The 15,683-nt window shown below is 37.0% G+C and overlaps 1 protein-coding gene across 2 annotated transcripts in view; it reads right to left on the reverse strand.

Moving 5' to 3' along the window:
* Positions 1–2,176: 2,176 nt before the first annotated feature.
* ZFC3H1 (zinc finger C3H1-type containing) overlaps positions 2,177–15,683 on the reverse strand; it is a 53,116-nt gene continuing 39,609 nt past the window's right edge. For both annotated transcript variants that reach the window (XM_055394091.2, XM_055394090.2), the window contains exons 25-35: positions 14,412–14,517; positions 14,132–14,330; positions 13,297–13,391; positions 7,608–7,718; positions 7,242–7,346; positions 6,960–7,125; positions 5,748–5,848; positions 4,038–4,139; positions 3,455–3,494; positions 3,127–3,189; positions 2,177–2,997 (exon numbers count right to left, since the gene is read on the reverse strand). In XM_055394091.2, the coding sequence (XP_055250066.2) occupies positions 2,860–2,997; positions 3,127–3,189; positions 3,455–3,494; positions 4,038–4,139; positions 5,748–5,848; positions 6,960–7,125; positions 7,242–7,346; positions 7,608–7,718; positions 13,297–13,391; positions 14,132–14,330; positions 14,412–14,517 (1,226 nt within the window). In that variant the 3' untranslated portion in view covers positions 2,177–2,859. The remainder of the gene's footprint in view (positions 2,998–3,126; positions 3,190–3,454; positions 3,495–4,037; positions 4,140–5,747; positions 5,849–6,959; positions 7,126–7,241; positions 7,347–7,607; positions 7,719–13,296; positions 13,392–14,131; positions 14,331–14,411; positions 14,518–15,683) is intronic.

The following is a 15,683-nucleotide window of genomic DNA, read 5'->3' on the forward strand; positions in this document are numbered from 1 at the left end:
CAATATTCTCAAACTGCAAGGTCACTTAAGTTGTATTTCCCCATTCTTCCCTCGCACTAATGTTAACAGAGATATGAAAGCAAGTGACTTAAGGCAATTATGACTCGTCTGTGAGTGTACAACAGCTTCAAGCGAGGGTACTGGCCCCTGCTTTGTATTACAGACACGTGCTCCTGCTTTTTCAACAACCTTGAAAAATAAATATTTGAACCACAATCTTCAATAAAGCCCCTCTGTATTTGTTGTCAGTCTTAATCACCTTCTGCTTGTCTGCTTAGTGCCTTTAGCTCTTAGATGTTGCACCTGGAGATTCTTGCCTGCTTTATGATGTAGGTTTATATGCTCTTTAATTGAAAGCAAACCGCCTTAGATAATCCAGTGACAACAATGTTACAAGGTCCACTTTCCGTTAAAAGGTAAATAGAAATATTAGGTTGTTCTCTAAAATAAAGAAAAACACATAAAAATACACCGCAATCTGCCACACCACTTCCTTTATCAGAGATAAAACCCCATAGCCTAAAAAAATCCCTCTTTTGTGTTTTTCCCCCATGACAGGAGTGGGAGAGTGTAAGGAACTGCAGTTCTCAATGACTAATCTCTTCACCCGGTATAACATTCTTTACCCAAGAAAAGATTTCAGTCATACAGTGTGTTAAATATTATATTCATGTTACTACAATAACTCTATCAACTTTAACCCTAAGTTTTGTTTACTATTCTAATTATTACTTGTTGAAAACACTTCATCAAACAACGAATATGGAAGGATGACAGGAACACACACACTTGGAAGCAATGCTTACTATTTTTGGGGGAAGGTTAAAGTGAGTTTATAAAACAGCAGAGAAAAAACATGGTATTATCTTTAAGGCAGTATACTTTCTATAAAATAGCTTCATGATTTTAAGTAGCCATATGACAAGTGATTAAAAATTAAACAGCTGCTTAACATATGCTAAGACCTCATGCTAAGTCACAGCCTGCATGACTGTGTACATGTGAACTGGGACCTCTGGAGTTGGTACAATGGAAGTCTGCATGGCTGGATATTACAGTTGCATGCACCAATGCAAAGCATTCTTTTATAAGGAAACAAAAAAAAGACGCAAAAATCATTGCCAATGGAATTGTTAATACAACAAATGATAGGTTTTGAACCAAAGTTCAAAATGTAGCACTGTCTCTAAAAACACTGAGATAGTCAATTAATACCAAAAATATTACACTATGGGGGAAAAAAACCAGTATTTTTCCAAGCACCTAACAGTGCTTTTCAAATAATCAGGCAGGAAAAACTTTCAAGGTTAAACAGTTAAGTGCATACATTGGAGGAACACCCCTCCGAGATACTAACTTCCACTCAAGTTTCTTTGGTTTTACATAAAAACCATATAGCCTCTTTTTGGTTTAATGAAACATACTGGCCAAATGGGTTCTGTTCCTGACCTCACCAAACAGCACTTACAAGTGAAATCTGCACTGTCTGGTTGGCACATTAGTAGAGCCTCAAACATGGCTTTAACTAAGCATTATAAAAATGTACAGATGTATAAATTTCCCTAGTATTTCATAGGGCTCTGCCTTCAATAATTAGATTGGACTTGCAGCTGTAAGACCACATTTGTGGCAATGTGTGTGTGTCATTAACAATTTTCATCAAGTGCAAACAATCCACTAAGGACTGATAACAAAGCAAAAAGTCTCCTTTGCATGGAGTCATATTGATATTCAACATAAGATAGCAGTCATTAAGTAGGTCATTCACACTACAGTTGGAAAAACTTTCTAAATACTATGGGCTTAAGAACAAGGAATCTAACAGCAGTGCAAGCCTATACGTTCATTGTCCTCAAAACAGAAAAGGACCCACTCTTTTCAAGAATTTGAAAAGACACTGGAATGTTTTTATGGGAAAACATGTTCAGGATAAGAAAGTACTGATATAGTCACAGTGAATATCCGTATCTCCTACTTCAACCCTTTCCCACCAGAATGTGAAAAGCGAATAAAGACAGCAGCATTTTTCAAAAAGTTAAACTTATATTAAAAATATTTTATAAACAATTTTAATACTACAAAGTAGTATTGCCATACAAAGCAGTTCAAATATTAACTGTTCTTTAAACTGTTAAACTTTATTATAAATTAAAATTTCTTTACAAAAAAATTGCACATAATATTTGACCACTCTTAGGTTCTGATGCACTGGCATTTGCAATAGTTTCTTTAATCTTCAAGTTAAACAGTCTCGGCAAGGAGTCCAGAACGCAGAAAGGGCAATAGACAACCCTGTTAGAGCATTCAAGTGCAACTAGCAGACTTGTGGCCATGGCAGTTACACTTTCCTTAAGATGGGCTGCTCAAGTTTTAAATCCTGAAATGAAGAATCTCAAAAGGTTTAAAGAGGAAAAACTAAAAGGGACTGCCGGCTTTTTACTGTAAACACAGCCCTGGAAATTAAATCCCAAACAAGAATCTCTCAGGCATCAGAGAGTGTCAAGTGAATCAGGAATAGCACAACATAAAGGAAGGGGGAAAAGTAAAAAATAAAAACAAAAACAAAGCAAAATGAAAATAAATGTCAGTCACTTTGAGGAACTATACTTACGTACATGATGTTATGAGAATCTGGCAGGGCCTAGAAGCAGGCCAAACAGGAAGTTCATTTATCCAACCGAAGAGGGTCATGTTCATTGCTTCCGGTTTTGAGGATAGGATATTGTAGGGGACTTGATATGATCAGTAATGCTTGTCTGTCTTACACAGACCTTAGCCAGGAATCAGCCTAATCTTGAAGGATCATTCAAATAATTTTGGCAATTATTATAAGGACTTAGAACTGACTGCACCCAGTGTTCAGTGATTCTTGCTTTCTGTTTTGTAACTGTTTAAATTTAAGAGCTCATTTAGGCTGACTCCAATCTCTTGGCACTTGGAAACTAGTTTTCTCAGGTTATCAGTTTTACCTCCTTCTGATGCTTCAAACAAGAGTTGCTGTAAAAGACAGGGAAGCATAGAAGTAAGACTTAGCTAGATTTTGAGCATTACCACATCAATGGATATGGCACATGCAGAAAATTTATAGGAAAACTTCAAGATTAAATAAAAGATAAAAAGCATTACATCTTTCCACAGTGATGCACAAAGAGGTAACTTCTGTAAGGCTCTCTGATATAAACGGTGGACCTATAAGATAGATACATATACAATTGCATCAGGAAATGTGGGGAAAAGCCCCTTCCTTCATAATCCTAACCATCTGAATGGTACTTCATAATATAATAACATTCAAGACAAAATGGTTATATTGGGTTTTGGAGTTTCCAAACATGTAGAGTTCTTAGGATGTTAACCTCTACACTTTAATCCTTTTAAATTAAGACGTCAACAAAAAGGGCAGAATAACTACTTAAAAAATAAAAAAGCAATCCATCTGATAATCATGGCTTACCTCTCTTTGTCCCTTTAGAACAATCTCAGCAGCAATGGCTCTAAGAAAAAAAAAAAGGAATATAGAAAAGGGAAAAAAAAATTTATATATCTTTGAACAAAATGAAATACTACGACTCGCAGAATACTGACTGTGGGAATCTGAGAACAAAACTTCCTGAAAGTAACAGGCTAAACTTCCAAGGAGGGTAACCTATAGTGAAAAGAAAAATTCAACAATTTTTATCAACTTTACAATAATAAAGAAGACCGGTGTTCTGAACATAAATTAAGGTTCATGAAAAATACTCATAATTTCTAGTAAAAACAAAAAATACTTAGCACTAACACCTATAAAAGAAAGAAGACATCCAATTGTAACAAGGGGAAACCCTGCATTTCAAAAGAGACACTCTTAAAATGTGTATAACAGATCTGTTTGATAACAGAATTGTTATCCACATGTTCTCCTTCAAGGAAAATTAATGTAAATTTTAGATCTCTCCAGGTGGAGAAATAGATGTCATTTCAGATTTACCTGTCTGGAGCAAACCTTATAAATAAAAGCAATTGCTATAAGAACATGTACAAGATTGTTGCATTACATTTTCCAGGTGGCCAGGCATGTTGGGATATTATATGTAAACATCTTGGCTTGAAGTTTCAGAATCTGAACATTGCTTTCTTCCCATTCATGTTGAAGTAGCCTGTAAAGTACATTCAGGGAAATGAACAAAAGCATTGCAAGTATGAGGAACCTCAAATGTACTCTATGAACAGAATGTTTGATTAGTTATAATTTTTGATCCATTAAATTCCATCAAGGCTATTCAGCAAGTATTTGTAGAAAGCCTCTTATTAAAATTACCCTGGGAAAGAAACATGTAAACTAGCAAAAGATCCAGTCAAGGTCCACACCATCTTCAACAGACTAATACGTACTCCCACAGGATACCAAAGCACCTCTTCAAATGAACACTGCACGCCTCTCCTTTAAGCCCCAAGTCTTCAAGAACAATGAACTGATATATTAATAGGATTTCTTGGTATTTTTCTTTCTTTACTAAATACAGTATACTTAATTTCCTTGAGCTAAAATGTAATAAGTACACTGACTAATTATTAAGTTCTCTATTCTGAAAAAAATAGGACAGGAATGACTATAAGGAAATAAGAATGATCAAAAGTGGAGCTTTATCAACAAAAAACTACCTATATTCCAAAATACCCACCATTACAGAAACTAGTCAAATACCACTACATTTTCTATTTTACATGTTTTACCAAAAGTGATGATTTATAATACAAATTTCTGTAATTAACTTTGGTAGATTAGCATGCTTACTGAGAATTTTTATTATAAAACACTGCAGTGTTATTTTGTTATTTTTGTCATAGTCTTCGGCTTTTGAATTTTTTTCAATCTCTTACACCATTTTCCCACATACATGCTAAATGGAATGTAAACATAAAGGAATATTTGATAACTACTTTAGGCACCTTGTGTGAGTGTGTGTTCAGTCGCTAAACCGTGCCCGACTCTTTGGGACCCCATGGACTGTAGCCCGCCAGGCTCCTCTGTCCATGGGATTTTCCAGGCAAGAATACTGGAGTGAGTTGCCATTTCCTCCTCCAGGGGATCTTCCCAACCCAGGGATAGAACCCACTTCTCCTGCATCTCCTGCATCGGCAGACGGATTCTTTACCACTGAGTCACCTGAGAAGTCCTTAGGCACCTTATAATCCGTAAAACAAGCTTAGAAGCATAAGACACAACTGATGCAGTGGAAATGATGGCACAAGTAGAAGCCAGAGCAGTATTACGTAGGGTACCTTTTTGAATCAAAAAGCACAATTCTTCAAGGGTAAAATGGATTTTATTCTATCAGAGCAGAAAAACTACAAACAAATGTTCTAAAAAAAAATCTAACTCATGTATGAAATCCCTGGATGAGTGTTTCTCCAACGTCATTAGAAAGCTCTAACCCAGGAAACTGCATTTTAAATGAGTATCCCAGGAGATTCTGATGCATGCTAATATTTGAGAATGAGTGACCTAAATAGTCATAGTAACTAAAATACATATGGATGGCTGCTTTTCTCTTTCACTCTTGTCCCCTTATAATCTGCAGTTTTCTGAAGTGACTAGATTTTTACAATCACTTTTACATGAATAACTACAAATTGCTTAACAGCTCTGAAACTAAAGTAGAATGAGGAAATAGTGAGAAAACAGACTATTCTTCGTAAGTTTTCAAGAATCATTTTATATGAAGAGCCAATACAACTAAACTGAGAATTTTATTTTTACTTACCTCAGTGCAAGTCCAGAATTAGTTGGCATAATTGAGCAAAACCGTTCCAAGGTTTTGGAATGCTGGGTCTTTGGAACACAGCTCAAATAAAAGAAAATAACCTGTAAAGGTTGAGGGGAGGAAAGGAATGCAACAAAATGTGAAATCCAATTACCTATGTGTTTAAATGAGAAAACTAAAATGGTCTTTAAGACATGAATGTATAAATTATAATAATGTATGATGCTGTGAGTTATAGTTCCTATCATTAATTATATTAGTGACTTTCCAAGTATGAATTAGGAAATATGATCCAGTGATGACAGTCATGGACTGAGAACACTGACAAGAAGCCAGAAGTCCGGGTTTTTATTCCTGAGTCTACCTTTACTTGTTGTATAGCTGGGCAAGTCATAGGGCTAATAATACCTGCCACATCTTGCTCATGGAATGCCCGTGTATAAATGACTTAATGTCCATAAAGTGGTTTGAGATCCTGGGATAAAGAATGGCATAGAAGTACAAAGCATAGTAATTGGTTATCCTGATTAGCAACAAAACCAACCCACCAAAAAAATAAATAAAACACAGAGAGATTTTAGTCTACACTGAGCTTTAGGCAGGAGCTTTTAGCTTACACTATACTGAATGATAGGGGTCTCTGAAAATAAAACAATTTTAAAAGAACACTTTGCTTCACTGCCTGTAAGATGATGACCTTATAAATATATCAATATTCAGATTCTATTTTTAAAATTCCAAACATCATCTGATTTCAGCTTTCTTATGTCCCATGTATGCCTATATTTGCTTGACAAAATACTGATAAAAAGGGCAGCTACAACATGTAAGGACATTATTAAAGTTACGGAGTTTTTCATTCAGTAAAATTTCCAATTACTCAAGAAAAATATTACTGATATTATTACAATTATTTCTTTTTATCTCTCTTTTTTAAGATGTATTGAACCTTAATATCGCTTCACTTATGCTTCAATGTTCAATTTGCTTAAGTAGAACGTAATTAATATGCACATTTATCTTAACTGAACTTTAAAGGGCTCTGTTTTGAGACTTCGAAGAGATAAATAGAAAACAAGGTCAAGAATAATAGTAAATGCTAGCAAAGTGGTCCTAAGAAAAGCTCTCCTGATATTAAACAGGAGTTTTGCTATCATTTAAGTTCCATTCTTTTGTACAAATATCTGAAGAAAAAAAGTTTTAAGCTCTTACCCTATTATGAAATTCATAGTTGGACCAGTAATCAGCACTGCTAAAAGGAATGGGGTATCGGGCAGGGACTGTAACCAAACATCTATTCACTAAATCAGTAAAAAATTTGAATTCTTGGACTTTGTTTCTGGATCCAGCAGCTCTATTATTGGCAAAGACAAGATAACTGCCAAAAGAAAAATATTATAATTTAGAATAATTAAGCCAGTAATTCTCTAAGAAGAAACCCAACCAATTTCCCTTATTTCAAATCCCATTCTTATTAAGAGGAACTAAACTTACTCCATCCAAATCTTCTGCACTATATCAGATCTCATGGCCACCCCTAATGCTGCCTCATATGCCTCCACTGTCTCTTTAATACTTGATTGAAGAGGATGACAAAGGCTGTTTAAAAAATGAAGGAAAACATTGTATGTCTACAGCTCAATTCAATTAGATAAAGGAATGACAAATTATAAACACTACAGATATTATTACAATGGAATCCTTCTTTTGATCTTCTTTGATAATGAATAAACCTTAGCATCCCTTCAATTCTGCTTCAATGATTTTAACAACAGGTTAATTTTAATATAGTGTAATTCAATAGTAAATAACAAGTGCAAGCCTAGTATGCAACATTTCTCTCCACAGTAGATGTCTCACCAGTATATCAGCCACAAATAAGGAACTTGGTGGTTAAACATTTCATCATCAAAATTTCCTTTACATAAACAGGCTGGAATGTCAAGTGGTCCTGGGATATTCAGGAGATACCTGAGGGAAAACAATCATACTCTTTAAATTATGCCTATGAACCTATGGATTATTAATACTTTTTAAAAAGTCCTCAGTTCAGTTCAGTTCAGTCGCTCAGTCGTGTCCAACTCTTTGCGACCCCATGAATCACAGCACGCCAGGCCTCCCTGTCCATCACCAACTCCCGGAGTTCACTCAAACTCATGTCCATCGAGTCGGTGATGCCATCCAGCCATCTCATTCTCTGTCGTCCCCGTCTCCTCCCACCCCCAATCCCTCCCAGCATCAGACTCTTTTCCAGTGAGTCAACTCGTCGCATGAGGTGGCCAAAGTATTGGAGTTTCAGCTTTAGCATCAGTCCTTCCAGTGAACACCCAGGACTGTTCTCCTCTAGAATGGACTGGTTGGCTCTCCTCGCAGTCCAAGGGACTCTCAAGAGTCTTCTCCAGCACCACAGTTCAAAAGCATCAATTCTTCAGCGATCAGCTTTCTTCACAGTCCAACTCTCACATCCATACATGACCACGGGAAAAACCATAGTTTCAACTAAAATTTCCTTGAAATATTTTTATAAGGTAATTTCCCGTGGTCATGCATGGATGTGAGAGTTGGACTGTGAAGAAAGCTGATCGCCGAAGAATTGATGCTTTTGAACTGTGGTGCTGGAGAAGACTCTTGAGAGTCCCTTGGACTGCGAGGAGAGCCAACCAGTCCATTCTAGAGGAGATCGATCCTGGGTGTTCACTGGAAGGACTGATGCTTAAGCTGAAACTCCAATACTTTGGCCACCTCACGCGACAAGTTGACTCACTGGAAAAGAGTCTGATGCTGGGAGGGATTGGGGGTGGGAGGAGACGGGGACGACAGAGAATGAGATGGCTGGATGGCATCACCGACTCGATGGACATGAGTTTGAGTGAACTCCGGGAGTTGGTGATGGACAGGGAGGCCTGGCGTGCTGTGATTCAAGAGTCGGACACGACTGAGTGACTGAACTGAACTGAATGAGACTTTATTTGGGGGTGTATACCATATCATTTTGGCCACATCTCTAGCATCATATATTTATTATCTTCTGCTTCCCTGGTGGCTCAGAGGTTAAAGTGTCTGCCTCCAATGTGGGAGACCCGGGTTCGATCCCTGGGTTGGGAAGATACCCTGGAGAAGGAAATGGTAACCCACTCCAGTATTCTTGCCTGGAGAATCCCACAGACAGAGAAGTCTGGTAGGCTACAGTCCACAGGGTCGCAAAGAGTCGGACACAACTGAGCGAGTTCACTTCACTTCACTTTACCTACTTAAATGGGATTCCCTTGTAGCTCAGTCGGTAAAGAATCTCCCTGCAATGCAGGAGACCCAAGTTCAATTCCTGGGTTGGGAAGAACCTCTCTGGAGAAGGAAATGGCAACCCGGTCCAGTATTCTTGCCTGGGAAATCCCATGGACAGAGGAGTCTGCTGGGCTACAGTCCATGGGGTCATAAGAGTCGAACACGACTCAGTGACTAAACCACCACTACCACCTACTTAAATAACTCTTCTAAAACAAATTTAAAAAAATCTTTAGCTCAAATTAAACAAACCACCATAATCATCTTCTGCTGCTGCTAAGTTGCTTCAGTCGTGTCCAACTCTGTGCGATCCCATAGACGGCAGCCCACCAGGCTCCCCTGTCCCTGGGATTCTCCAGGCAAGAACAATGGAGTGGGTCGCCATTTCCTTCTCCAATGCATTAAAGTGAAAAGTGAAAGTGAAGTCACTCAGTCGTGTCTGACTCTTCGTGACCCCATGGACTGCAGCCCACCAGGCTCCTCCGCCCATGGGATTTTCCTGGCAAGAGTACTGGAGTGGGTTGCCATTGCCTTCTCCAACCATAATCATCTAATGAAATCTAATTAAAAACAGAGAACAAATGAGACTACCAAGTATCTACAATTTTCCCACAAAATCTGTACATTCTGGTAAAGGAAAAATTCTTTGAGTTACCAAACCTGTTATTTGAAAACTGTTTCTCCCTCACATAACATACAGACAAATACCACTATACTTAATTTTAGACATATGAAAGTGTATTCTATAACATACTGCCCCATAAGGCACTTGTCAAAAAGAGGTCTATGACCAAATAAGACTGAAAAATACTGCAAAATAAAGGCTGCTCTTAAAAAGCCACAATACTAAAGGATACTCAGTTCAGTTCAGTTGCTCAGTCGTGTCCGACTCTCCGCGACCCCATGAATTACAGCACGCCAGGCCTCCCTGTCCATCACCAACTCCCGGAGTACACTCAAACTCATGTCCATCGAGTCGGTGATGCCATCCAGCCATCTCATTCTCTGTCGTCCCCTTCTCCCGCCCCCAACCTTTCCCAGCATCAGAGTCTTTTCCAGTGAGTCAACTCGTTGCATGAGGTGGCCAAAGTATTGCAGTTTCAGCTTTAGCATCAGTCCCTCCAATGAACATCCAGGACTGATCTCCTTTAGAATGGACTGGTTGGATCTCCTTGCAGTACAAGGGACTCTCAAGAGTCTTCTCCAACACCACAGTTCAAAAGCATCGATTCTTGGGCGATCAGCTTTCTTCACAGTCCAACTCTCACATCCATACATGACCACGGGAAAAACCATTGCCTTGACTAGACGGACCTTGGTTGGCAAAGTAATGTCTCTGCTTTTTAATATACTATCAAGGTTGGTCATAACTTTCCTTCCAAGGAGCAAGCGTCTTTTAATTTCATGGCTGCAATCAGCATCCGCAGTGATTTTGGAGCCCCAAAAAATAAAGTCTGACACTGTTTCCACTGTTCTTCCATCTATTTCCCATGAAGTGATGGGACCAGACGCCATGATCTTTGTTTTCTGAATGTTGAGCTTCAAGCCAACCTTTTCACTCTCCTCTTTCACTTTCATCAAGAGGCTTTTGAGTTCCTCTTCACTTTCTTTTTGACTTTGCTAATTCAGGTTTCCCCCAATATATTTGAATCTGTGTGTACCAGCATCTTCAGGAACAATGTGTTTTAAAGGAAATACACTGATTTCAACAAGGACAACCAACTGGATTTAAAAAATTATTTCAAGGGACTACATTTTAATGTATTAGAGAGGCTGTATGGGGTCTGGGGTGGGCAAGATTGAGTGGGGAGCCATAAGACAGGGAAGAAATGGTAAATCTAGAAGTTATCATCCCAGCTTGGCCATAACTAGCTGTATCACCATGAGCTAATCACTTAACTTCTAAGAGTATCAGCTTTCCTCAATTAAAAACTGAGGTAAGTAAGAGAAGATGACTTCAACTCTCATGTATGTAAGATTATCCCTACTAACTTCAGTAAGGTGAATGAAACCCCCAAGTTAATTTTTATGGTTATCTACTAATCTTTGAAACACATGAAAATTACGCCTTCTAGCTCTGTTTTATACTAAATTTGACATGCAAAATTTTACAGTATAAAATTTATACTAAATGTTACACAGAGAAATGAGACTCCAATTCTAATATTATAGTTCTAAGTAGTTTATAATTTCTACTCATGAAATAAAAACACTTTGAACCTATTAAGAGCACTGACAACTATTAATAAGCTTTGGCTCTTTTATAAATTAAAAATATTTGTATCAGGGACTACCCTGGTGGTCCAGTGGTTAAGACTCTGAGCTTCCAATGCAGAGGGCATGGGATCAATCCCTGGTCCAGGGACTAAGTTCCAGCATACCGAGTGGTGTGGCCAAAAAAATTTGTTTTATCAATACTAGTAAGTATGGCAATGCTGAACACTCTCTAACTTACTGCCATTCTCTTAATATTTAGACTCAAAAAAGATTTTCTCAGTTAACAGAAATGCACTCTAAAGAAGGACTTCAAATTGTCTATATAAACTAAGCACAGGATATTTTTTCCTCATAATTCTTGGTGAACTGTGAATTACGCCTTTACAGTAACAAATTAATTAAGCAAAATGACTTAGTAAACAATGAGAAGATTATCTGGAGGTAGCCCACTTTCAAATTTTTATTGACCCAGAATAAATTTCTGTTTTATTAAGCTGACATCAAGAAGATCTCAACATTTTTGACCATGGCACAAACTGGCAGTATTTTCTTCAAAGCTAAAATAATTACCTTCATGCCAAAAGGAAAATCAGAATTGTCAAATTTTTAAGTCTTGTTCAGCCTTGAATTTAACCTGTGCTCTGAGATGTTAAAGCAATCTAACTGCAATAGGGAGAAAGTCTGTATGGGGAAACCAAACAATCTCTAAATTTCTCATAGAATAGTTTAATTTTTCTCTTTAATTTGCCTTTCAAATTATTCTTTTGTAATTAACTGTAAGATGTTAATCTAGGTATAGCAAAGCAGAAAGACCTTTAGGAAGAGTACTAAAACCACAAAGTCAATAAACTGGCAACCATCAGAGGACAGAACAAAAGACTCAAGTCTGATAAAGAATAGTGACCCCAAACATTTTTTGTCAAATTTCAAAATCTTCGGCAGATAAACCACTGACTTAACAAAATGTGGGTTATTTTTGAAAATATGTTTTTATATAACATTACGATACTGAGGGGTAGGATGCAGGGATGGGGTACCTAAGAAAAGAAAACTGTATGCAAGCATTAGACTTGCACATATAAATCCAAGACTTTACCTTTGCTCAGTATTTTCTATAAGAATACTTTTTAGGAGATATTCAGCTTAGACCTTCCTTCTCCCAGCTCTTCCTAACGTAAAATAATAAAGTTGTATCATGATAAATATTTTCCTTTCAATGCTATTTTACTTAAGATCAGCAAACTACATCCATTTTCATAAATAAACTTTTATTGCAACATAGCCATGCCCATTCATTTGTATACTGTCTATGGCTGCTTTCCTGTTATAAAAGCAAGGCTGACTAGTAGTGACAGGCCATATGGCTTGCAAGTTTAAAATATTTACTATCTGGCCCTTAAGGGAAAAAGTCTGCTGATCCCTACTGAGAGATGAGGAGGAAGAATAAAAGAGAACTTTTTAAAAGCCTCCAAAAAACCCACTCCTTATGATGTGCTGTGGCCTCTTATTGTTGTTAGAACAAAAACTCACAGGGAAGCAAATAAAGGCAGTAAATACAGAATTCTCGATAAATTACTGAGACAGTGATGGCTGAAAAGAAAATCCGCTAAAGGTTCTAACTCAACAGCCTTTCAGAAGTTGAAGCAGTCCTCTTTAGAATTTTTTTTTCAAAAAGGCATATTATTTAGATTCACTTTAAGTCACCAATCCAACAATTTGAAATTTATTTTTCCATAAATCACTGAGATTATCTCAGGATAATTTGCTGATATAGTATTAAGTGATAAAGTTAACAATGACAATAATTAAAAGCAGAATGGATCACCATAGTGTTAATACAAAACTTCCTTTATAAGTGTTCTTAATACAGAATATAAAGCATTTTACATTTTGTGTCCATTTTTACTAAATTTTATTGCTCTTATAACAGATCTATAACAGGGTATTCAAGTATCTTTAAAAAAAATCTAATCTAAAATATAATCAATCCACCAAAAACTGGTAGTCTTTCCACTAAGCTACACCATTTCTCAGTCTTCTACAAACTTACCGAAACAGATCCAAGTTACTATACTTCTCAAACCCAGGTTTAAAGAAGGATGCAATAAACTTCCGCAAAAATGGAAGAAGATTATCTCCTCGATTCTATTTTTAAAAGAGGGAGGAGAGATACACATTAGGCTTACAATGTCTAATTAAAATCTTTTAAGGGAGGAAAAGCCCCACCATCAACATCACCCCCAAAATAATGAGGAGATTAGGTTTTTTGAGTAGGTGGAGGTAGAGATGACTTTTGTATTTTGATCTCCAAACTGAACTAATAAACAGCTTAACATCCAGTATCAGTTCAGTTCAGTCGCTCAGTCGTGTCTGACTCTTTGCGACCCCATGAATTGCAGCATGCCAGGCCTCCCTGTCCATCATCAACTCCCGGAGTTCACTGAAACTCATGTCCATCGAATCGGTGACACCATCCAGCCACCTCATTCTCTGTCGTCCCCTTCTCCTCCTGCCCCCAATCCCTCCCAGCATCCAATATAACACAAGCAAATTTCATTCACCAATTTCACCAATTAGCCATTAAGCTCTATTACATGTTTGGCTCTGTGCTAGGTGAGGAGTAGGGGAGCTCCCTTCCCTCTGGGAGGTCTTGGTACAGTATATAAAGCAGCCATAAGCAAATTCACAATGTGATACAATGGCTAAACTATGGATGCGGTATTCTGGAAGAAAGAGAAGGAATACCTAACAGTTTGCAAAGGGCAAACAATCAGTAAAACATCCTGGAGAGCCTGATGTCTGAAACATCTTAAAGGACAAATGAATGTGAAACAAAAACATCATATTTAAGAATTACGAAAAACAAAGAATTTCTTTTTTTTTACCTGTAAGATGAAGAATTTGCATGTATGATAAAAAACCTCTGCATTCTGAGGATTTTTTTCAAATGCAGTAAGCCACACTGCCCTGGCTTTGTCATGCTGATTCATTTTCAAATATAAAGCAGCAAGGGATTCCAACAACTGGCAGTTCATGGGACATGATTCCAATAAACATTTACAAAGCTCCACTGCAGCCTCATACCTTCACAAGAAAAACACACATCTTAACACATGAAAAATTTATTTTTTATATGAGGTTAACTGCTTGTCAATTAAGTTTTACCTCTCAAGAAGCTGGTGCAGAACAATCATGTTTGTGTAAAGTGGGACACAGGTCTCTACTCTTTCCTCAACAGTAAGGCTCTCATCTGTGCAAGCTTTCACCGCATCTACCCAAAAACATCACAAAAACACGAATCAAATACAAAATGAATTTTTCTTCTTTTGTTTGACCATATCTTATTCACCTTTATTAAGCTCCTGGCTTTCACCTAAAGGAGATATTTCAGGTTATCTCCAAACTCCTAAAACTGATCTCTTATCCTCACTTTCCTGTTAAGAATAAAACATCCATTATTAGCTCTTGATTTAAATATATATCTTTGAAGATTCAAGAGGCCTTGCTCTGCTAATCTACAGTCATTTAAATATATCCCCCTAAACGTGATTGTTTTTCCCAGTTTTCTGTCAAGATTAACACTTTCCCTTTTTTTTTTAAAACTTTTTATTTTTGTACATTATGAAAGTATGGTAACACATTTACAGGACAACTGGAAAATACAGAACAGAGTTACATATAGTTCTATAATTTTTTTAAGTCTTTAAGATTTTTATTGGGAGCTTCAATATCAAACTCTCAAAAATTAACAGAATGAATATAAAGGCAAATAGAAGGATACAGTAGACCTGAAAAGCACTATGAACCAATGCAGCATAATTAAGACTTATACAATTCTTTACTCTTTCAGAACACTTTTCCCTTTATAAAGAGTCCTTTACTTGATCTGCTTCTTAGAGAATAGTCCTCCATTGTTCCACTTTGCACCACTGTCACCATTTCCTTCTTGCCCAATAGTGATATGACTTCTCAGATTTGCTAAGTGAAAGTCACTCTGAAATAGCACTTGTGAAGTTAGCTTTAAGTATCCTATCTAAACAAATCTATCTTTACATTAGCATTTGATAATCTTCTTCTTCTTCTTAATTTCTGCTTGCTTCTGCTTCTAAGAGATTGTATTTTTTCTTGGTCGCTTTCAGTGACTTAATTCTCTCTTTTATCCCTTATTACTGCTATATTTTTAAATCTCCATTTCCTTGAACAAAGTATCTCATAGCTTCAACTACTGAATAACTTACTGTGGGAGCACATTAAAAATTGCAAAATACTATATAATACAAAAATTTCTATGTTGCTAACTGTCAAATCCATTCCTCTCCGTAACTGTCCATTTAAGGTTCCTTGTCTCCTTCTAGCAACAAGCATTTCTACTTGGGTGACCAATTATCAGTCACACTCTTACTAGCAATCTTTGCAATTCACCAGTTTTCCATTAGC

Source organism: Moschus berezovskii, chromosome 6 (assembly GCF_049115385.1).
Source record: "Moschus berezovskii isolate FMDL1 chromosome 6, NW_MosBer_1.0, whole genome shotgun sequence".
NCBI classification, from domain to species: domain Eukaryota; kingdom Metazoa; phylum Chordata; class Mammalia; order Artiodactyla; family Moschidae; genus Moschus; species Moschus berezovskii.